Source organism: Embiotoca jacksoni, unplaced genomic scaffold (assembly GCF_022577435.1).
Source record: "Embiotoca jacksoni isolate LCO1_2020_lvr unplaced genomic scaffold, fEmbJac1.0.p SCAF_15, whole genome shotgun sequence".
In the NCBI taxonomy this organism is placed as follows: domain Eukaryota; kingdom Metazoa; phylum Chordata; class Actinopteri; family Embiotocidae; genus Embiotoca; species Embiotoca jacksoni.
In genome coordinates, this window is record NW_027185285.1 from 12864401 (window position 1) to 12886893 (window position 22493).

The 22493-nt window shown below is 41.0% G+C and overlaps 1 protein-coding gene across 2 annotated transcripts; it reads left to right on the top strand.

Moving 5' to 3' along the window:
* The first annotated feature begins 1860 nt into the window (after nt 1–1860).
* Nucleotides 1861–22344, top strand: emp2 (epithelial membrane protein 2). 2 transcript variants are annotated; one of them, XM_069149709.1, is made up of 5 exons: nt 1861–1987; nt 18102–18403; nt 18480–18588; nt 18675–18815; nt 19016–22344. In XM_069149709.1, exons 2-5 carry the CDS (start codon nt 18326–18328, stop codon nt 19183–19185), a joined length of 498 nt encoding a protein of 165 aa, XP_069005810.1. In that variant the 5' UTR covers nt 1861–1987; nt 18102–18325; the 3' UTR covers nt 19186–22344. The 2 variants fall into 2 exon arrangements, with proteins under 2 accessions (XP_069005810.1, XP_069005811.1); XM_069149710.1 differs by lacking the exon at nt 1861–1987 and adding an exon at nt 3002–3024.
* The last annotated feature ends 149 nt before the right edge of the window (nt 22345–22493 follow it).

Sequence of the window (22493 nt, forward strand, 5' to 3'; positions counted from 1 at the left end):
ATGTTCTTTGTGTTAGCGCTGGGATAACGGAGCAAACGTCATTGTTCAACTGCTCATATTTTATAGTTCACATCTTTTTCCGTTACGACCTGTTTTTATACAATGTGTGACTCCCTTCATTTGGGCGGGTTTTATTGAGATCAGCAATCTAAGTTAAAGGAGTAGTTTTTCAACATCTTGTAAATTGCTCTTATTTGCTTTCTGGCCTGAAAGTTAAATGGGACATCTGTCCCTCGCGGACGCTCTCGTGCCGCGACTTCGAGGAGTCTTACCGTCACCATGCTGATGGATGTTGTTAACTTTGGACCGAGCCAGGCGAGCTGTTTCCCCGTTTCCGTTCTCTAAGAGAAGCTAGGCTAACCAGCTTCTGACTGTTGCCTCACATTTACTACACAGACTTGAAACTGTAACCATCCTTTTGTCTCAGTCTCTGCAAGACAACAACGAAGCATCCAAATGTCAAACTGTTCTTTTAACTAAGTATCGTGGACCAACGTAAAAGCTGAATTTGGTCAAAACCGTCTGAATTGTACTCTGCATAAAAATACATGTGACATCTTAAAGAGAATGAACGAAATGAAAACAGGATTGAGGTTGTTTTAAATTCTCAAGCACTTAAAGGTGCAATATGTAAGATTTAAGTCCCACCTTGTAATACCACGTTGTACATTAAGAGGCAATATTCTTGCTTCTTGAGGTGTGAAGTGGTATTACAAGAGAGGGCTGGCTGGGGTCAGCTGGTTAGTACGCTAACTTCAGTAGACATCTGGACGTCTTTGACAAATCATGAACATTCCTAATTCTTCACATTCTGTTGATTAATCGTAGATATTTTTGAATGCTTTGAACTAAAACGTACATATTGGACCTTTAAACACTCTGACCAAATATGCACTGAATGATTGCAGGATCTGGCATGAAGAAAATATAGTGCAGCTGGTGGTGCTTCTGAACAAAGAGACAGAAGGGAGAACCTTGACTGCAAAAACAGATATATGACTGGTTAAAGAGAGAAAATCTCTTTTTTGCATGTTGGTTGACGTCAACTTTGATTGCTTTTTGCATTAAAGAAAACATGGCTTCCAAGAAGGGATGTGTTTTATGTTCGTGGCAGCAACTGACAGGAAGAACCAAAACCAAACATTATAAACAGAAAACCCAGATGTTTCCCACCCTGTCTTGGGGGTTGAAGTCCACAAACTCCACAACAATAAATAAAGGAGTATTCCCAGGTGGATGAATATCATAAAGATGCCAAGAAGTCCCGTAAACACACAGTAAAGTGACTCCAACATTTGCAACTTGAACGAAAATGTGTAAAAAGATGACAAACATGTAATTATGTTCAAAACCTGCTCTGCTCAATCACAGTCGACCCCCCCCCCCCCCCCCCCCCACCACCACCGTGCTCCTGGCCCCCCACCCTGCTCCGCTCCTGGCCCCCTTGCAGTATTCCTCCCATTCCCCAGGACTTCCTCCTCTTGACTTTTCATCCCCTTCTATCTTTTTAATTTCCTTTTGTCTTCATCTCTGTCTGACCTTGTTGTCCTTTCTCTCTTCCAGTCTGCCAAGGAAACACAAACTTTTAAAAGCGTCCCCTAAGACTCCCAGAACGATATTCTTCATGGACAGCCCTAAATTCTTACTAATCATCTCCGACGCGCACGCACGGATACACAAATGCGTGCACGCACGCGCGCGCGCGCACACACACACACACACACACACACACACACACACACACATCTCCCAGAATATTAAGTCCAAAACCACACCCAGCTCCAGGTCTCGAGCCCTCCCACACGCGCTCGCGACAGCCGTGCCGGAGAACGTGCATTTTTCTTTTTTTTTTTGGGGACTACCAGTAAGATCTCCAGCTGCCGTTTAGTCACGTTTGGAGGCTGATTTTCAATATTTTCCAATTTCTTCTGCCCTATTTTGAGTTGAGCTTTTTCCACATCTGGACCTGCACACAGTTTCCTTCTCGGTGAGTGAACTTTGAGTTTGTAGTTTGAATCTTGTTTAAATGCTGGACAGAACTTTTTGTGGGATTTGTGTCCAATTTAAATAAACATTCTGACTGCGAGTTTTTAGCCTTTTTTCTGATTGGTGAAAAAAAACAAACAACAACCTATGTTTGCATAGTATGTCTTGAGTAGAAGTTAATTGTGTTTGATGGTCTGCCAGAGTAGTTTTTAGGATCCCTTGCTGCCATGTTTTCCTCTGTGGGTATTTTTTTTTACTCAGATCATAACTTAGTCTCCAAGTTCAGACGTTGGAAACGAAAGGGGCGTTGTCGGCCACTAGAGTGTGCGTCTGAGTAACGGACATTTGCAGTAAATGAATGTTTCGTGTGCTGCGAAGCAAGATAAACAGGTTTTTCCCCCCCCCCCTCAATGAACATTAAAATGGATGCAGGAAATGTGTGTGTCTTTATAGGGACCCAAAATGTAGCCGATGCGCTGTATCACTGAAGATAAGGCGGGTCAACCCACATGATAACTTTTAATTTGAAATGATATGGACTTCTGGAGTTTGTATTGACCTTATTTTGAAAGTAATTGTTTAAATTTCTGCTATTGTTTATTTTCTTTCTTGCTTCTTTTTTTTTTTTTTAGCGGTTTTGGAGTGATTTTCACAAGGCTACAAGATTATATGAGTGTAGATGGGATATGACTGAATTAGATTATGATGTTGTTGTTTTTTTTTTTTTTTAAATCTCGTGTAAGTAGATTCCATACACTGCAATGCTGGGAGCTTTTATTGATTGGTTATTGATGAGGCAGTTGATCACTGTTGCATCACACCTTCATGGGGTGCGCACCTGTGCGGTTAAAAACAACAATATCTGATTGCAGGTTTTCCAGAGAGATTTTTCACAAGAGGTGAATACTTCTGGAATCGGATGGCAAATGAAGTCTAAGGAAAGACACGTAAAGATTGCATATGAAATCGGAAGTTTAGGTTAAAAATACAGAGTTTGTCCTACATTCGTGGAAGACTTAGATGCCCATATTTGGAAGGGTGAGTTTGGGGGTCCTCCCCCCAAAAAACATTTTCTTCTAAAAGAATGACATTTTCACATCATTTTTGACCGAAATATATATTTTTTTTCTAAATCTTCTCAAGATATCCACTGAGGAATAACTATAACTTAAGATAAGCAATGTTTTGATGCTCTCTATAATGATTTTTTTCATTAATTCAGCTTAGGTGTCCTCCAAAACAGCTTGGGTGCTGCAGGTAAGCCTTATAATGGCAGGTTCCTTTTGGAAGCTAATTTGCATCCCAATTGTTACCATGCAATTGTACACGATACATGGCAAAAAAATGAAGAGCTATAGTTGACAAAAAAGAATAGGAGGGATTATGAAACTGAAGAATTTGGAGCCCCTCATGTTCCAATATACTCAAGGAAACTGGTGCTGAACATGAAAGTGTAATCCACTCAAGCACTCATGCTACATGATGTTCTGGTGAGGAAGTCAAGTGAACATTTTATTTTGAAGAGGAAGCCAGTCTTCACAATAAGTCTCACTGATACCATACAACACATGTGAAGGAATGTATTTAACAAGGCAGCTGAATAAATAACAAATGAATGGAAGTTGAATGTGGCTGCTTGTTGATGGACACAGATATGACTGAGTAAATCAGTTCAAGGTGGTGCGTTTGTATCCCACCAGAGTCGAGCTCTGAAGAGTGCAGGGTGTTAATGTCCTGTAACTGAAGTTTGTCTACGAGGAGTACAATTCCTCCTTAAGAGTTTTCCTTCTTGCTCTCATGTTTTGTGACACAAGGACGAGTGCAAGTGTTAATTTGAAACTATTTCCCGTCCTACTGAATGCAGCAGTGGGGGAGAGGTGTGTGATATTTGATAGGAGGGGAGATTAGACAGTTGTGTCACTGTGGGGCTTTAGGGGCCGCCGACAGACGAAGACTATCAGGGAACCAGTATGAAGTGACCGAGAGGAGAAGAAAAAGAGAAGACGATGGCGGTAATGATAAACAGATCGAGATGGAGATGTGAGTCTCCTCCTTTTCATCTCTTTAGCAGGTGTTGCCCAACCAATCTCCACCATGTGCAAGTCATTACTCAGCACTGTCACATTAGGAATGTGTGAGAAAAAACAAAACACACACACACACACACACACACACACACACACACACACACACACACATATAAAAAGTGTCCAGCATGAAATAGTTCCTGTGTTGGAGGGAAGTTATTAGGAAAACAGTTGTTTGTGCTTGTGTGTGTGTGTGTGTGTGTGTGTGTGTGTGTGTGTGTGTGTGTGTGTGTGTGTGTGTGTGTGTGTGTGTGTGTGTGTGTGTGTTCAACTTTTTTTTAGGTTCCTTTGCAACCACAAAGGCTTCATATAATCTATCCTTCTCTCCCGGTACTCAACAAAACTCAACGTCACAAAAAAAAGTGTTTTTTTTTTATATTCATGATGCTGATGCACTCATAGATGTAGGAGTTGTTGAGCTTGTGCTGCCAGTAATGTCACATCATCCATTATTGTGAAAAGTTCTGTTTGTAACAACAGTTGTTTTGTCTATTTGGGATGTGAATGCACCATTGTTTTCTTTAGTCAAACTTCGATGTGAACATTAGGGGTGGACCTTATCACATCATTCACAATAGTATTAATATCATTTTTGATATGATACAAAAAAAAATCATATCATTATAATAACAATTTATTTACTGGAAGCAAAAGGATGAAACATATGTTGCATGCATAACTTACATACAGTAGTAACATACATAGAGCGACAACTAGCAAGGCCGTTAGCTGTTCTGCTAGTTAGTTCAGCAAAGGAGAGTAAGTTCAGTAGTGTGGACGTGAGATGTACAACAAATCATAGTAATATCTTAGTTATTCATGAATAATTGAAGACAAACATATATGATGTCATATAACACTCTAACAGGATTTCAGGATTCAGTCATATCATCACAGACATTCCTTGAAATATTATTTTCAGGCCATATCGCCCACCAATAGTGGAAATTCAACGTAGCATTTGTCGTCTGTTCGTCATGTTTCCACCTCAGCTAGGTGGTTAAAGGTGCAACGAAACATATTTGTAACTGTTTGTTGAAAAAAAGTGCACTAGTGTACCGGTAAGTTCAGAGAAAGTATGTTATATTTCTCTAATATTTAGAGTCTGTACTACCAAATAAAGTGAAAGTGTTGTATTGGGATTTGTATTTCAGTCCAGGAGACCAAAGTAATCAATCGTCGCTGTATTACGTCACACAAATTCCTTCAGCCACTCTTAATGTTAAAATGTTAAAAGCCAGCATCTTAAATGCAACCTGATGCATAATAGCATAGAATATGAGTGATGCTGAACAATGTAGCGCTGAACTTGACAAGAGATAGAGATTTTCAGAGAGTTGCTACCATGCAGAAGATAAAACCTTGGTACCAGTTGTTTTCATGTAATGGCTGGAGCTCCTGAAAGATGCATCTAGACTGAGCCGCCACCCCACTCAAAACCTCCCACCCTCACAGAAAGAGCCTGCTGTTACTGTGAATATTATAGGTCTGGCCACCCTCCACAGGAAATCATTTCCAGTCATTGCATCCCGAAATGATCATTCTGAAATGATTGTAGGAGGCTTTGACCAATCGGTATTGACCACCACATGCACCGAAACTCTACGCCCACGAGCTGCAGTAAAGATGCACAAACTGTAGTTATCTCTGCAACTTTCTTTTGGTGCTTTACTGGACTGCTGGCTCGTTTCACAGGCAGCTGGTTCTCGTCTAGAAAAGGCCTTTTGGAGGTCCATAATGCCAAAATGTAAATTATTATAGCTGTCACTTTGGGTAATCTTGTTATATTTATAATTCTGTACTTGCTCCACCGCCTCTATGGAACTGCTCATACATCTTAAAACAAAACTCAGTGTGTTTACATCATTGCCTGCGTGTACGTGCACAGTTTCTTGTGTGCTCTTCATAAACAACTCTTTTCTTGGTCGCTGGCTTCAGTCCCGGGAAGATGTGCCTGTTGTGTTCTAACTCAAAATAAGCTGGAGGCTTGTCTGTTGTTGTTGTTGTTGTGTCTTTTACCACAAATTAATGCAATTCACATACCCTAAGAAAAACATGAGCATCATGACATTTAGTAACTTGGTGGTGTTTGTTTGTGCTGTGCCAACAGTGGCGGTGGTGATACAATACGAACATCTGTAGCATAGCCGATATCGACACATTTAAACCTGAGCATGAATTGTATCCTTAAATTTACTTTACAATCGGGCTGGGGAATATATTGATATTATATTGTATTGTGATATGAGGCCAGATATTGTCCTAGATTTTGGATATTGTAATATCGTGATATTGCATAACTGTTGTCTTTTCCTGGTTTTAGCATCCCCACAAAATTGTCACAATATCGATATTCTGGTATTTGGTCAAAATATTGTGTGATATTTGATTTTGTCCGCTAAGCCCTGCTTTACAGCGTCTGCACTGATCATTCACCGACATGTAAGCGGTCAAATTGTAGCTTTTATTCTTCTCCGCAATCGAACAGTTTGCCATTAAAAAAGACGAAAACCCATTTGCAATAAAGGACGGACTAATTTTGAGTTCCTAACACTGAAAAGGGTTTTATTTCATTCGATTATTTTAAATTCCATTAACTCCGTTGACCTTCTGCAGCAAATATAAAGTGAGTGTCAGTTGAAGAAATGTTTCAGTTGCTTAAACTGTGGCTATGAATATCTTATGAGGGTGCATGAAAAATAAAATGAAGCACTCAAGACCCGGCCTGCCTCGGTAGGGAATCTGAACAAGTATTCCAGAGTAAAGGTGGATGAGGGGCCAGAAGGCTCCACTGGAAGTCTTCTTGCCTTTTTTCTTTCTCAATCAGACTTTCCATGGCCGAAGAGCGCAAGAGCGAGAGACACAGAGAAAGACAGAATGGGACGGTGAGAGAGACGGGGGATGTGAGACTCAGAGGCCCAGTTAAGTCTGTGGCTTTGTGTTTTATGAAAAGAGTAAAAATAAAGGACATTTAAAAGTCAGCATTTTCCACCAGGCAAGGGAATCAGTCGACATGCACACACACACCATCGTACGCTGAGTCCCCCAGTCTCCTATTATAAGGCTGAGTGGAGAAGAGGAATGGCTGCATTTGTGTTCGTTTGTCAGTGTGTGTGTGTGTGTGTGTGTGTGTGTGTGTGTCAGGGAAGGTAGCTGCAGTTATCTGTCTCTCTGCTTCCTTGTATTTGCTTCCACTCAGGCATGTGCCAGAGTTTCCAAAAATTAAACACAAAGGAAACTGTTACAACAAACAAACGCCTCGGATAGTTTTACACTTACAGAACAGTGGCCTCTGTTAAAATGCTGCTGATGTGGACGAAAAGGACTTGGTTGTCTTTTGCTTTTTCCAACTAGAGACTTTCCGCAGTCATTTTTCTGTGCCGAGTGGGTTTCATAAACATGAAGCCCCTGAAACCAGATATAAACCCTCTATGAGTGGCTCTACAAACATTAGCCTCCCTGAGAAAAATAATACTCTGTTCTTTATTTGTTTTCCCATGACAGCAATAAACTTCTCTTCTTTGGTCGGGCATCAGTGCATCCTAATCCAGATTATGTTGATAATAACTTAAATGATAAACACAGGGCTAATTTCGGGGATGAAGACTGTTCACTTGTTCTGCTGATTGACACACAACAGCTGAGGGAGTCACTCCTCTGTGTGTGTCAATTAAGATAAATAAAGCATGCAGATCTGTGAAATGTCAATATTATGCATATCAGAGTAGCAGGACTAATGTATACAACATGCATGTGGATGTGTGTGATGTGAGTGTGAGTGTGAGTGTGTGTGTGTGTGTGTGTGTGTGTGCAGCTGTTGCCTGCATGGTGTCAGAGGTGATATCAAAGCTTTCACACTTGACACAAACCTTTGCAAGGCAGCAGGTTTCCCAGGGTTCCCTGGGGAGACAGGGCTCCATATATACTGTATGCCGACGTGTGTGTTTGTCCATTTAAAGTGTGTGATATGATTTTTAGTAGTAATGGAGTACTGTTTGGTTTGTTCTCCACAAAATCAAACACTTTACTCATTTTAAAAGGGTTATTATTTTAGGTTTGTACAATAAACCCAAAGTAACGGACCTATTGTTCATCATCCACCGACACGTAGTCTGACATTTCTGTTACTTTTTACATTATTAAATGAGCATAATTGGAGTTATTGCTCAATTACACTTTTATATGATAATTAGACACTGAGCAATCAAAGTAATGGATATCTTTAGAATACAAACACACAAAGACGCATGTTTACACATCATTTACATGAACAGTACCCAGTCATCACCAGACTTTTATGTCTGCTGTCTACATTCTTTAAACCAGCTTTAATCATCTGAAGTCTGTGAGTCTCTTATTTTGTGAGTTACTTGGCAGACTATATTTTTGTGGTTAGTGTGTAAAGTATGCGTGTGTACATCAAAGTGTGTGTGTGTGTGTGTGTGTGTGTGTGTGTGCGCGGGCGCGTTTACGCTCATGTTTTTGTTGTCCTTTCTTCCCTCCAACGGGGTTCCCTTCCTCCTCCCTCTGAGTCTCCTCCCTCCTCTCTTGCTCCTCCTTCCTTCCCTCCTCTCCACACTATGAGAAAGCAGCTGCAGACAGAAGTTCCAGCTGTGTGTGTGTGTGTGTGTGTGTGTGTGTGTGTGTGTGTGTGTGTGTGTGTTTGTGTGTGTGTGTGTGTGTGTGTGTGAACATGTCGAGAAGAGTATTTGCTGCTTTACATTTTTTTGCTGCAGATCAGACTTGACTGTGTTTTGGATTCAGTGTATTAAATGGTCTTGCCTCTTTTCCCAATATCTTCTCCATTTCCCGGCTCACTTTGCAACAGCTTTATTCGATACGGTCAAAACTAAGTTCTGATTCACTTTTATAATAAAATGTTATAAATTATTTTCTGGGAATATAAAGGGTTCTTAAACTGTGAAAGCCAGACTTCTTACATGTTGTTGCCAGTCCTAAAAATAAGTGTCTTGCATTTCCAGCCAGTGTGACCTGACACTCACACTACTGTGTGTTCACACATCCTTTACTCAAAACAATCTCTTATGTATTCCTTATGTAATGCATGGTGTCAAATCTAGAGACTATTTACAGTTTACATAATGCTTTTATAGAGACTCAACAACATGTTGTGTATGCTGGTCTAGAAAAGCTGCCATATGCTCTACCGACAAGTTCCAATGTGTCATGTGGGAGACTGTATAGATCAGACCGGCACATCCAGGAACTTTGGTGGTGACACTCGCCATAGACTTTAATTTAAAATCGCAGTGCAAAACCAAACTAGTTAAATTAGTTTAGAAACGATCGAAGGACACCATGTCAAGTAAATATATGTCCACTCTGCCTGATGAGGAACATGCTCGAGCAAGGGTGTCAAACATACGGCCCGCGGGCCGGATCCGGCCCGCCTGGGGGTTCAGCTCGGCCCGCCGGATGACTTTGCTAAGTGTGAAAATTACAGAAAGACATAAATTGCATTTCTATGAGAATATGGAGGTTTATGAGTACAAACGTTTTGTAATTTTTTTTAATCGATCCAGTAATTGCTTCAAAAACAGCGTAAATGCGACGTCTGCTCCGGAGGCAGCAGCGCTCGCTGCCAGGGAATCTGCAGAGGAGAGCCCAGGCAGATAAGCAGTGGGCTGATGTCTGAGTTTTTGCTCTTTATGTTTCTAGTTTATTGTAGAAAGACCTTAAAATAGGGTTTATCATCCAAAAACCTTCACCAATGATTTAAACATAGAGAAATATTGTCGTTATGTATGCGTTATTATGCTATGATTTTACTGGTCTGGCTCACTTGAGATCAAAGTGGGCAGTATATGGCCCCTTAACTAAAATGAGTTTGACACCCCTGTGCTAGAGAGATCCAAAGGTCTTAACCCTCCCGTTGTCCTAGGGTCAAAATGACCCGCAGCTGTGTTCAACCAAGTTCTATTTTATTTTATTTTATTTTTATATTTTTTATTTTTATAGGAGTCTCCTTGTCACCAATGATCCCCAAAAATATAAAAATAAAATAGAACTTAGTTGAACACAGCTGCGGGTCATTTTGACCGTAGGAGAACGGGAGGGTTAATTTGATCCTTCTTCAGTCGTCCCTTCAGTCTCCCAGCCGGTATCAAGCTGTAACCCCACTCAGTGGTCAGAGTCCGGCGCAGACATCACTTTTTACTGAGTCTCCAAGTCAAAATTACCAGCAAAATATTTTACTAGGCTACAATTGCTCACACTTACACTCGATCAGTTTCGGTTCAATTTTTTTTTCTGACCAGTTTCAGGTTCAAAATAAAATGTCTGACTTCTTCAGTTTCGTTCTCAGAATATTATGATCAAAAATCCCTAAAAAAGCCTTTACTGTTTACATTCTTGTTTAAATCCTAAAGCCTGTACACATAGCTTACTTTTGATGTTTCCCCACTTGCTTTTTACTATTCACCCCCCTTGACCGCCGTCCCCCACCTCAAACATGGAGGCCCTATCCACCGGCACACCCTGCAGCCACATGCTCGTACCCGCACGCGCACGCGCGCACACACACACACACACACACACACACACACACACACACACACACACACACACACACACACACACACACACACACACACACACACACACACACACACACACACACACACACAAACAAACAAACGGTGGCCTGCTTCCTGCTGGCGGGCAGAAGCTGTTTTTACTGTGACTCCACTTTGGCGGAGAGGGCTAATGCCTCTGCTGTCTGGCGGTGTGTTTGTGTGCCTGCACTCCCATGTGCTTTTAAAGATGTTTGTGTCTCTGCCTCCTGAACCTCTGAAGTGTTGGCGGGAGGCAGCTCCAGAAATCAAAATCATATATGTAGGCTTTATGTGAGCTCATGTGTAGGTTTATGCATGTTATCCCCGCGGGATAGTTAGGCTCAGTTTGATGAGACACTGTACACAAAGAGCAGACGGTAATCATAGCCGTTTCAGAGACGTAGTCCTCAATCTGCAGTCACATTATGTTGTTAAAGAGCCATTAAAGCTGTGCTGTAGAAGATGGTAACTGAATGATGCTGACAAAGCATTTCACATGCTGAGAAAAACTGTCATGGAGGTTTCTGCTGCTTTTAGTGGAATCTGTTTTTTTTTTTACTGGATCGTAATTTTATTGAATATCTGTTCTGTCTATTGGGTTGATGTTTAGATTATTTTAATTTATCCCCCCTGGTGGTTGCATGTGTTATTGCAGTTAGTTTAGCAGTAGAAGTCTTCTCTTCATTCATTGGCCAATAGGGTCACATGACATGGCCAGAGCAATGATTCCAGTGCACAGCAGAGGTGAGGGATGACATGTGGGCAGCTCATCCTCTGCCTTTCTTACGTTGAGTGCCTTGAGAAGCAATGCTTGTGAGCACCAAAATATCAGGTGTGCTGAATTGTACTGCTTATTGAATGTTTACATAGAACTTTAACATAAAGAGAGACGTTTTTATGGAGCTCGTATTTTTTAGCATCTAAATTAAGGTAAAGCATTGTGATGACTCAGCAAAAATGTTAATTATCAAGCCATGCCTTGTTTGTTGAAAAGGAAGGTAATTTAGCACAGTGTTTTATTCTGTGTGGTACATCAGAAAAGATATGTAATTTTATTTTGACATACATACTGATTGAGTGATTTATTTTGTCCTTATTTCAGTTTTACAAAAAAGATTGTTGTACACGAGAAGAGGAAAACAAACAGTAAACGTTCATTCAACTTTACTTCTTCGTCTGACTCTCTATGCAACAGTATGTTCGCTATCTGTCGAAGTGTGGTCTGACACCTACTCTGAGGACAGAATAGTAAAAAAGCAACTTCACGGCGGGCACTTCAACACAGAGGAAAGGAAGCTTGTGTGAGCCATTGTTTTATTTCACCATGTCGAGGAATGATGAAAAGGAATCAGACGCGGATGCTCATATTCAACGTATGAGCCCCTTTTTAACTCTTTCAGAATATTCTGCCTCCACATCTAAAACAAAATCATCTGCTACAACAGCTGCTGCGGTGGCACGTGCTAAGGTGCAAGCAGCTAAAGCACGTACAGCATTTGCACAACAGGAGGCAGAACTAAAAGTGAAAGAAGCTCATATAGCGGCTAGGCTGCCCACTCTGAACTGTGAAAGGGAAGTAGCAGCAGCTGAAGCAGAGGCTCAGGTCCTGGAGGCTGCTCTTGAACCGGAGTCTCGCAGAGGGAGTAAGTGGGACCTTCAGGTTACAGCAGAAGGAGCTGCTCAGCGTACTCATGACTATGTCGAACAACAGTCCCAGCTGCATAACTCTTGACTGTGGAGCTCCTAAACTCAGTACATGTCTGCCAGTCCCACAACCCCACCAGCAGTTGAGAGAGCATCCTCATCACTGGTATCCTCTCAGTGCTGTGCCTCAGAGTGGTTACTATGATGATACGCATGCAACAGCACAGCCCAAAAGCCCAACACCTGAGTTTTGTCAAAGCTCCATGGGTCAGGAAAACGACATCTCCAGGTCACAGCCAAAAGGGCAGACGCAATCGCATCATATTGTACCGCAACGGCTAATTCTAGTTCTTTAGCACAACCCTCTTTTGGCCAGCAGCCTACTTCTCCAGTTGATAGGGCAGCATATTACCCACAAACCGACGACAGAATTGGGGTAGGTGAAATCACAAGATATTTACTACGTCGTGAGCTAGTGAACTCCAGCCTTGTTAAATTCAACGACAAACCAGAAAATTATGCAGCCTGGAAGTCCTCATTCTACAATGCTATCGGTGGACTAAACTTAACTGGCAGTGAGGAGCTTGACCTCTTAACGAAGTGGCTGGGAAGTGAGTCAGCAGAGCATGTAACAAGAGTTCGTTCTGTACATGTGACAAACCCAGCAGTAGGTCTACAGAGAGCTTGGGAACGCTTGGAGGAGTGCTATGGCTCTCCTGAAGTTGTGGAGAAGGCACTCTTTGAGAAAATAGAGAACTTCCCAAAAATTAAACATGATGACCCCGTGAAACTCAGACAGTTGGGTGATTTATTAAAGGAATTGGAGGCTGCTAAATCTCAAGGAAATCTGCCTGGGCTGTCATATTTGGACACCGCTAGGGGTGTAAACCCCGTTGTTGAAAAGCTCCCTCGTGGTTTGCAGGAGAAGTGGCTTGTGCAGGGTTCAGTGTTCAAAGAGGAGCATCATACTTCCTTCCCTCCATTTGCATTCTTTACAAGCTTCATATGTAATGAAGCACGACGAAGAAACGACCCAAGTTTCTTTCTTTCAACAACCCCTGTGGTTACAAAGTCGGAGTATATCGGAAGAAAACAAGACTTTGATAAACGCCACATTTCAACTTACAAGACAGAAATCAGTTCAGGATCTCAAGTAGGTGGCTTGATTTCTAACCTCAAGTCAGCTTCTCAGACAAATGTTTCAGCAAATAAACTCAATGACATTGATAAACAGTGCCCAATTCACAAGAAGCCTCACCCCTTAAAGAAGTGCAGAGGTTTCAGAGCCAAATCATTAGAGGAACGCAAGATGTATCTAAAAGAAAATGGCATATGTTTCAAGTGTTGTTCCTCCACTACTCATTTTGCAAAGAGCTGTAAAGCAACCTTGAAATGTGCTGAATGTGGAGACAACAGTCATGTCACCGCTCTACATGCTGGACCTCCTCCATGGGTCAGTAACGACACCCCTTTAGAGCATGGCGGGGAGTACGAAGGAGACGTGCCTCAGCCAACTGTTAGCTCAAGGTGCACAGAGGTCTGTGGAATAGGTAAAGGCTCCAGATCCTGTTCAAAGATCCTTCTGGCCAAGGTGTACCCCCACGCTCACCCAGACAGAGCAAAAAGAGTCTATATTATGGTGGATGAACAAAGTAATAGATCCTTGGCCAGGTCAGATTTTTTCAGTCTGTTTCATATTCAAGGTTCAGAGGCTCCTTATACTCTCCGCACATGTGCAGGAACCACAGAGACCTCAGGGAGAAGAGCAACCAAATTTGTAGTTGAATCTTTAGATGGGACAGTTAACGTCCTACTGCCCACTCTCATAGAATGCAATGACCTGCCGGAAGATCGGTCTGAAATCCCCTCTCCAGAGGTTGCAAAACATCACCCTCACCTCAGATCCATTGCTCACAAGATACCACCTTTGGATCCAGAAGCCCAGATACTCATTCTCCTGGGATGCGACATCCTACGATTGCATAAGGTGCGAGAACAACGCAATGGTCCACATGACTCCCCTTATGCTCAGAGGCTTGACCTCGGTTGGGTTATTATCGGAGATATTTGTTTGGGACCTGCCCACAGACCAACAGAGGTGGCCTCATTCCGCACTAGTGTGCTTGAAAACGGGCGTCCATCTTACCTGACTCCATGCCCCAACCGGATCCATGTCAAAGAAAAACATACCATGCCAGCTTGGCAGAAGGTCTCTTCAAACAGTTTCAAACCAACTTCAGGTGACTGCACTCTCGGAAAGAACATCTTTGAGACAACTCGAGACGATGAAAAGGTGGGCCTTTCTGTTGAAGATAGGCAGTTCCTAAAAGTCATGGACCGAGAAATGCACATTGATGACAGTAACAGCTGGGTAGCACCCCTTCCATTTCAAGCACCCCGATCACATCTTCCAAACAATAGAGAACAGGCAGTAATGCGCTTAAACTCTCTTTGTCATTCTCTCGAGAAGAAACCAGAAATGAGAGCCCACTTTGTGGCCTTCATGCAGAAAATGTTTGATTGTGACCACGTTGAGCTAGCACCACCTCTGTCAGAAGGAGAAGAATGTTGGTATTTACCCATTTTTGGAGTATACCATCCACAAAAGCCAGGAAAAATCCGTGTTGTTTTCGACTCTAGCGCCCAATACCATGGCATCTCGCTCAATGATGTGCTACTTACCGGCCCAGACTTGAACAACACTTTGCTTGGAGTCCTGTTGCGATTCCGACAGGAAAACACAGCCGTCATAGCTGACATTGAACAAATGTTCCACAGTTTCCTTGTCAGCGAAGACTCTCGCAACTTTCTTCGTTTCCTGTGGTTCAGAGAAAATGATTTCAGGAATGAGATTGCTGAATACAGAATGAAGGTGCACGTATTCGGAAACAGCTCATCCCCTGCTGTCCCTATCTATGGTCTTCGTCGCGCTACACACCATGGAGAGACAGAATATGGGGAAGATGCTAAGCACTTCGTGGAGCGCAATTTCTATGTTGATGATGGCCTAACATCCCTCCCATCGGCCACAGAGGTCATTGACCTGCTCAAGAGAACACAGGAGATGTTGGCTTCCTCAAACTTGCGACTTCACAAAATAGCATCAAACAGCACCTTGCAGACTGTTTTTGGAACAGGTGGAGAAAGGAATATCTTCCTACTCTTCAAAAACGAAACAAATGGCTGGAAGACAAACCCAACCTCCAAGTAGGCGATCTAGTCCTGCTTAAAGACAGCCAAGCAAAACGAAATGAATGTCCACTGGCACTGGTGTCAAAGACATTCCCCAGTCAAGATGGCAAAGTGAGGAAAGTTGAACTGAAAGTGACAAGATCTGGTTCAGCAAAGACTTTCCTAAGGCCTGTTTCTGAGACAGTCTTACTGATGAGTGTCAAAGACTGTTAAAATATATATATATGTGTATATGTACACAAGTTCAGTGACTTATACTCTCAACTGTTCTGAAATTGAAATAGTGGAATTTATCAATCCCAAGCGGGGAGTGTTCTGTCTATTGGGTTGATGTTTAGATTATTTTAATTTATCCCCCTGGTGGTTGCATGTGTTATTGCAGTTAGTTTAGCAGTAGAAGTCTTCTCTTCATTCATTGGCCAATAGGGTCACATGACGTGGCCAGAGCAATGATTCCAGTGCACAGCAGAGGTGAGGGATGACATGTGGGCAGCTCATCCTCTGCCTTTCTTACGTTGAGTGCCTTGAGAAGCAATGCTTGTGAGTACCAAAATATCAGGTGTGCTGAATTGTACTGCTTATTGAATGTTTACATAGAACTTTAACATAAAGAGAGACGTTTTTATGGAGCTTGTATTTTTTAGCATCTAAATTAAGGTAAAGCATTGTGATGACTCAGCAAAAATATTAATTATCAAGCCATGCCTTGTTTGTTGAAAAGGAAGGTAATTTAGCACAGTGTTTTATTCTGTGTGGTACATCAGAAAAGATATGTAATTTTATTTTGACATACATACTGATTGAGTGATTTATTTTGTCCTTATTTCAGTTTTACAAAAAAGATTGTTGTACACGAGAAGAGGAAAACAAACAGTAAACGTTCATTCAACTTTACTTCTTCGTCTGACTCTCTATGCAACAGTATGTTCGCTATCTGTCGAAGTGTGGTCTGACACCTACTCTGAGGACAGAATAATATCTCTTTAAGACAAATTTATTGTCGAACATATGAAAAAAAAACTAAGGAAAACAACAGGAGTGCCCCTATAAAAAGAGGAACAAAACCGCTGTTGTCTATTAAGATTAAGTCCTGGTTCTGAAACAGAGAAACAACATTCAGGTTAATAGACGATCAAATCGAGGATCACACATTTACTCGCACAGACACGTCTGTTATGACTGTCAACAGTGTTTTCTGAAGCCACACACTTCTGGGCATTTAGTTTGTGTTATAAATCTACAAACGGAGAGGGTCACACTGGGAAAAACAAAAGGATCAGCTCATATTTGAACCAGCACTTAGGTTCATTTGCAAGACATGGAGTCAACAATGCAATACACTCCTCTTGAGTTAGAGGGGTTTGACCCTTGCCATCTTATGCATCACTTCAAACATCTCATTGCAATAGCAATCTTGAGCAATCATTGCAAAACATTGCAATGCAAAACTGAGCAGACCACAAACTGTGCTTTAAAAGGTGTCGACTCCTCGATTTTTATCAACAATCCGTGTGCAGAGTAAACAACACGTATTGTAAATGTCCATATACTCACATCCACTTTCTCTCTCACACCCACACTTATTCATAGTCATGGTTTGGCAGGCATATAGACAAACCATTCTCTGTAAATTCAGGGGAAGACATTGAGGCTGCAAATATTTTCCAACTGTTTTATTATCCCTGTATTTTTCACAGCTGTTTGGAAATACATTAGAACGCCCCTTAGGTTTCCTTTGCAGTATTCTCTTCAATTCTTACTTAAAGTTGACCCAATTTCATCAATGCTGTACAGTATTTAACCTGTATATTCAACAGGTTTTTAAAAAAAAAAAAAAAAAAATGCCATTCAGAGCTGTAGAGGTAAGAAATATCACAGTAAAAATGTTGAAACTGCACAAAAAGTACTTATTTGTGAAATAGGTTCTTATCATACACTTGGAGGATAAATCAAAACTATGCTGTCTGCAGTTTCTCATGAGCTGTCAGTATGTGCTCATGTTTACAGAGATTTGGGACTGCCTGGAGGAGAGTTTATTCATAAGTCACAAAGTTCTATACATCAATAAAGCATTAATGCAAACAAATAGCATAATGTTGAACAGGTAAAATCAGAGCAACAACAAACAAACGAGGACACAGACAAGAACAAGTACAGAAGCTCTGAACACAGGTGGAAGAAGAAGACAGTAAAAAAAGTCATAAATAAAATGGAGCAGCTATATAGAAAGGTTAACCAAATGCATATGTGAATAAAAACCTTTTCAACTGTCTCAGGAGTCGAGAGATCACAATGACTAGAGGAGGGAGGTCCATAAATTAGGTGTGACAATTTGAAAGGTTCAGTCATCTCGGGTTTGAAAGATGGTTCGAGGGACAGCCAGTCATTTTTAAGCCTTGGAGCCCAGTTGGGTGAATAAGGAAGAAAGAGCTCAGCAATGTACGGAGGTGTTTGAGCACGCAAGGCTGTAAAAGTTAGGGCAAGTATTCTTAAAATGAATGCAGAACTTATTTTGTTATTATTCATAGTTTTGTCAGTGTGATTGATGTGAGGCAGTGAAAAGGATTCAACTTTCACGTATGTTAATGATGTATTTTCTACCTGTTGCTCCCAACAGATTATTTTCATGTGAGAGATCTTGATCCACTCCTGACAATCAGCCTGCAGCTTCACCTGTCTGACAGCCAGCACTAACAGAGAGGCAGTTCCAGCAGAAGCAACAGCATCCCTCTGCAGACGGACAGTCATACCAGTGGGAGAAACAAACAGCTGCTGAAACAACCTGTAAACTGTTCTGATCCACAAACAGCAGATAACACTTAGCCAGCCTGAAGGGCAGCCATGTTGATCATCTTAGCCTTCATCATCCTCTTCCACATGGCTGCTGCCATCCTGCTCTTCGTTGCCACCATTCACAATGTAAGTACGCGCTAAGGATGGACGTACTTTTGACCCGCAGCACGGCAGTAAACATGCACGTCTCTCCCTGTCGTAGGCATGGTGGTTGGTGTCGCCAGCCGGACAGGATGTGATCTACACCGACTTGTGGTACTCCTGTAACTCCACCTGCTACCCCGTGGAGAACAGCCACACGAATGATGCAGGTGTGTAACCTCCTGTTCCCTGCATTGTGTGTAAAATCTTTGTGTGTTTGTAATTGTAACACCTCCTCTCATCTCTCTCTCCTCAGCTTATCTGCAGGCAGTCCAGGCCACCATGATCCTGGCCACCATTTTATGTTGCGTCAGCTTTTTTGTCTTCATCCTTCAGCTCTTCAGGATCAAACAGGGAGAGAGATTCATTTTCACAGCTATTATCCAGCTCCTGGGATGTATGTCAAACACACATGTTCAATTATTCTGTGCAACTTTGCTCATGTTTAGGGGAACATAGAAGAGCATTTAAAGAACTATAAAAGTGGCTGCAATTTTCTGCAGAAGACAACTGATCAAAATTAAAATATTTGATAGTGAGTGATATTCCTTATCTGTGTCTAACTTCCATCCTTCTCTTCATCTCTCCTCCTCCCAGCTCTATGTGTGATGATTGCAGCGTCCATCTACACGGCTCAGAAACAGAGCTTTCATGTGACCAGTCTCCAGAAAGGCTCCTACGGCTCCTCCTATGTCCTGGCCTGGGTCAGCTTCCCCATGACTCTCATCAGCGGCATCATGTATCTGGTGCTCAGGAAACGCAAATAGATGAGACGGGCTTAACGTACGGGATGTTCAATTACATCAATAGGAACTTGGACACATTCAAACAAACTATTTTCGACAAACATGCACAAACACATTCTCTTTTTAAATCTCAGATTATTTTTTTTGTATTAGAATTAAAAAAATTCACTAATTTCAAGTCACAGGTTCAGAACCAGAGAATTTGTCTATAAAACATTCTGCAGCACATTTTTGCCCATCTTAGACTCGCAAAATCAAAATGTTCACACCTGATGTTGTACATTGTTCTTATGAAATGTGGCAAAGATGCTTCAGGACTCTTCAATTAATGAGCTGTACCATATACTTTCCAAACAAGTGCCTCAGAAACTCGCTGACAGTTCACACTCTGCCCTTACAGAAGTGTGATCACATGTATGACACATGTGTTCCACATGTTGCAACATAATATTATAACATGGGGAAAATATGTGGAAAAGTTTTCACATGGGAATCTACATGGGCTTCACACATTACACCATGTTCCAAAACCACGTTTCCCATCAGAAAAATTGATGTTTCACTTGTATACAATCACATGTCATCACACAACATTTTGCACATGTTAAATTCATGTGTTTTTTCCTCTGAGGTTGAATTGGGTGGTCCTCATTTTTCCGCTCTTTTATGATCATGGCTAAAATATGTGTCTGAAATCATTTCATGAATTCATTTTTATTTGAAGGGGAATTGTATGAGATACTTATCAATAGTAAGAGCATTTCCCAACTCTGGCTGGAGACGGCTCCTGTTTGGAGAGGAGGTAGCTACACAGAAGCTGAGCAATGTACTATTGTGGTCAGGATCAGCAACAAAATGCCTTATAGCCACCAATGCTAAAACTGTAGTGCCAAATGAAAGAGATACGTATTAGTTGGAGACTTAAATGCATCTTGTTGCTGACTCCGTCCTCAACAGCACACTGCTTAGCTTCCATGCTGATACAGCTGCCTCCTTCTCCTACTGCAGACACATTAATCTGACAGACATTATTTCAGGCGACATTTTCCTCCCCTTCCGCTATCTGTGTGGTACCATTTTTTAAATCCCTACCGCTACAGGAAACAGCAACAACTTCCGAGCTATTAGCTGAAAATGTAAGGTTTTGATGAAGATTTGGATCATGCAAATAACCATTTTAATGCCACGGCTCGCCAATCACGATTGTGATTCGTTTAAAGAAATACGAACAAGCCAGAGCATTTCTATCCCGTATAGCAGAATGATAAACGGTACAGACAGACCATTATCCTGCTCTTACGCTGGTGGACAGAAGAGTTATATTGTTAAGTACTGAATACAACCCCACTTCAAACAATCCAAACTATCCCTTTAAGGTGAGACATTTACTGTGTACATATTTGCTGTGTTTGTAAGGTCGAGGTAAAACTCAAATAATAAAATCACATAAATAAAAAAATAAAAATAAAGCATCCTATGTTACCAATAGCATAGAGGAAGTGTAGTGAAGTAGTAGTTGACATATGACATGTAGGATTTTAACTTTTTGTTTGTATTCTTATGTTACTGACTTGTGTTTTAATGTTGCGAAAGGAACCAATTGTTGTGCTGTGACATTTGGGATTTAAAATGACAAAATAGAAATGTGGAGACTTGAAGAATGAACATGTCTTTGTTATTATTAAGTCTTTTTGTTCAGAGCTTCACTGAAAAAAAAGCTATTTATTGTTTAAAACCACTGTTTTGTTTGTATTTCATGTGACTGATATGTTTGAAGTTATTTTTCCCTCTCTGGCCAGGCTGCTGTTTGGTCCATTACTGGAACATTTCTAACGCCCCTTTTGCACATATTCTCTGGCATTTAATAAGAATAAACCTGGTACTGTATTATATCTGCCACCAATTCCCAGACTTCTTTCTGACAACACTTTCTGGTATTGGTTTTGGCGAGAAACAGTAAGTAAGACCAGCAGGGTATTAAAAAAAACATTTAAAGGAAGTGTCCAGTTCAGCTTGGACTTGTTGGCTCCTTCAGAGATGCACTGGGTTGACTTGTGATAGAAATGTTGAATAATGTTTGGACCACAGACCCGAGTAATTGACAAGCTCACCAGCAGTGAAGAATCAGGGAAAATAAATGGAAGTAAAGTGATTTTGCTCTGCTATCTTAAGTAGATATTTGAAAATGAACAAAACATTTTGTTAGTCATACATTTCGGTGACATTTTAAGAGTGGTTCACTACTCAATAAGCCTCCTGTTGGCTGGCAAGTTTTCATCTTTCAGCAAATCCTAAAACGTACACTGAGATTCACAGTAAACTGTAAATCTCCTGAATTATAATATCAAAACATTTTGAATAAAACAACAATTTTACATGGACTATTCAGTTGGAGATATTCAACAAAAACTACAATCCGACTTATTGGATCTACTCTGAGTTCATTTTCCTGCACTGTGTTTTATGGCAGCGTAGATGAAGTATAACATCATCTTGTGTTGAACTGTACAAATAACCACAGGGCCATACCGACAAACAATCACGAGTTGTTGAAGCCAAAACTGTATTTATGGGGATTCAAATATTTCTAATGCTTAATGAAGTATTAATTCTACATTGCTTGAGTCTCATGTTGCTCTATAATGTTTTGTCAATGTTTTAAGTACTTAAATTAAACAACAGTTTATTTTACTGCATTGAATTTTGTTTTTGTTCAAGTCTTTTTTTTATTGTTAGTTTTGACAAATTCTCTAATTTCTAGTTTGTGCTTTTTACTGGTTCCTCTGCTTTAAAAAAAAAAAAAAAAATTTATGGGTAAATAAATTTATACATGCTATTTATTTTGACCTCTGTTGCAACATCAGTGGCAGCTTCAGTAACTTGCAAGGTATGACAGTTTCAACGCATTTGCATGTCATAAAACTAAAATGTTTGTCTGCTATTGACACCCAGTGGACTGACGGAAAACTGCACCATGTGTTAGTTCCAGGCTAAACAACAGACTGCTGCAAGCTGATGCACTCCTGGAAAGAATGAATCTATCGTGATCAACACATTGGTCAGATATCCAGATTAGTAAGGAATTTATAGGTGCTTATCTTTTTTTTCCTTTGCCCCTCACCTGTCAAAATCAATCTCAATAAATGTATTTTACAATAAATACATTTTCTTTGTACCTTATCTATCTTTGAGTCATATCTGTCTGTGCCCCCTCCACTTTCAAAAGCTAACATAATCTGATAGACAAAACTGTTCATGGTGTAATGTGTGAATTACACTGATGATACTAACTGGGTATGCCTGCAATAATAACAATGTTCTTATTTATC

Coding starts and splice junctions, on each gene's coding strand:
- emp2 (XM_069149709.1), top strand. CDS start 18,326: ATGTTGATCATCTTAGCCTTCATCATCCTCTTCCACATGGCTGCTGCC. Junction 18,589..18,674: donor CAGCCACACGAATGATGCAG/GTGTGTAACCTC, acceptor CTCTCTCCTCAG/CTTATCTGCAGGCAGTCCAG. Junction 18,816..19,015: donor TATTATCCAGCTCCTGGGAT/GTATGTCAAACA, acceptor TCCTCCTCCCAG/CTCTATGTGTGATGATTGCA.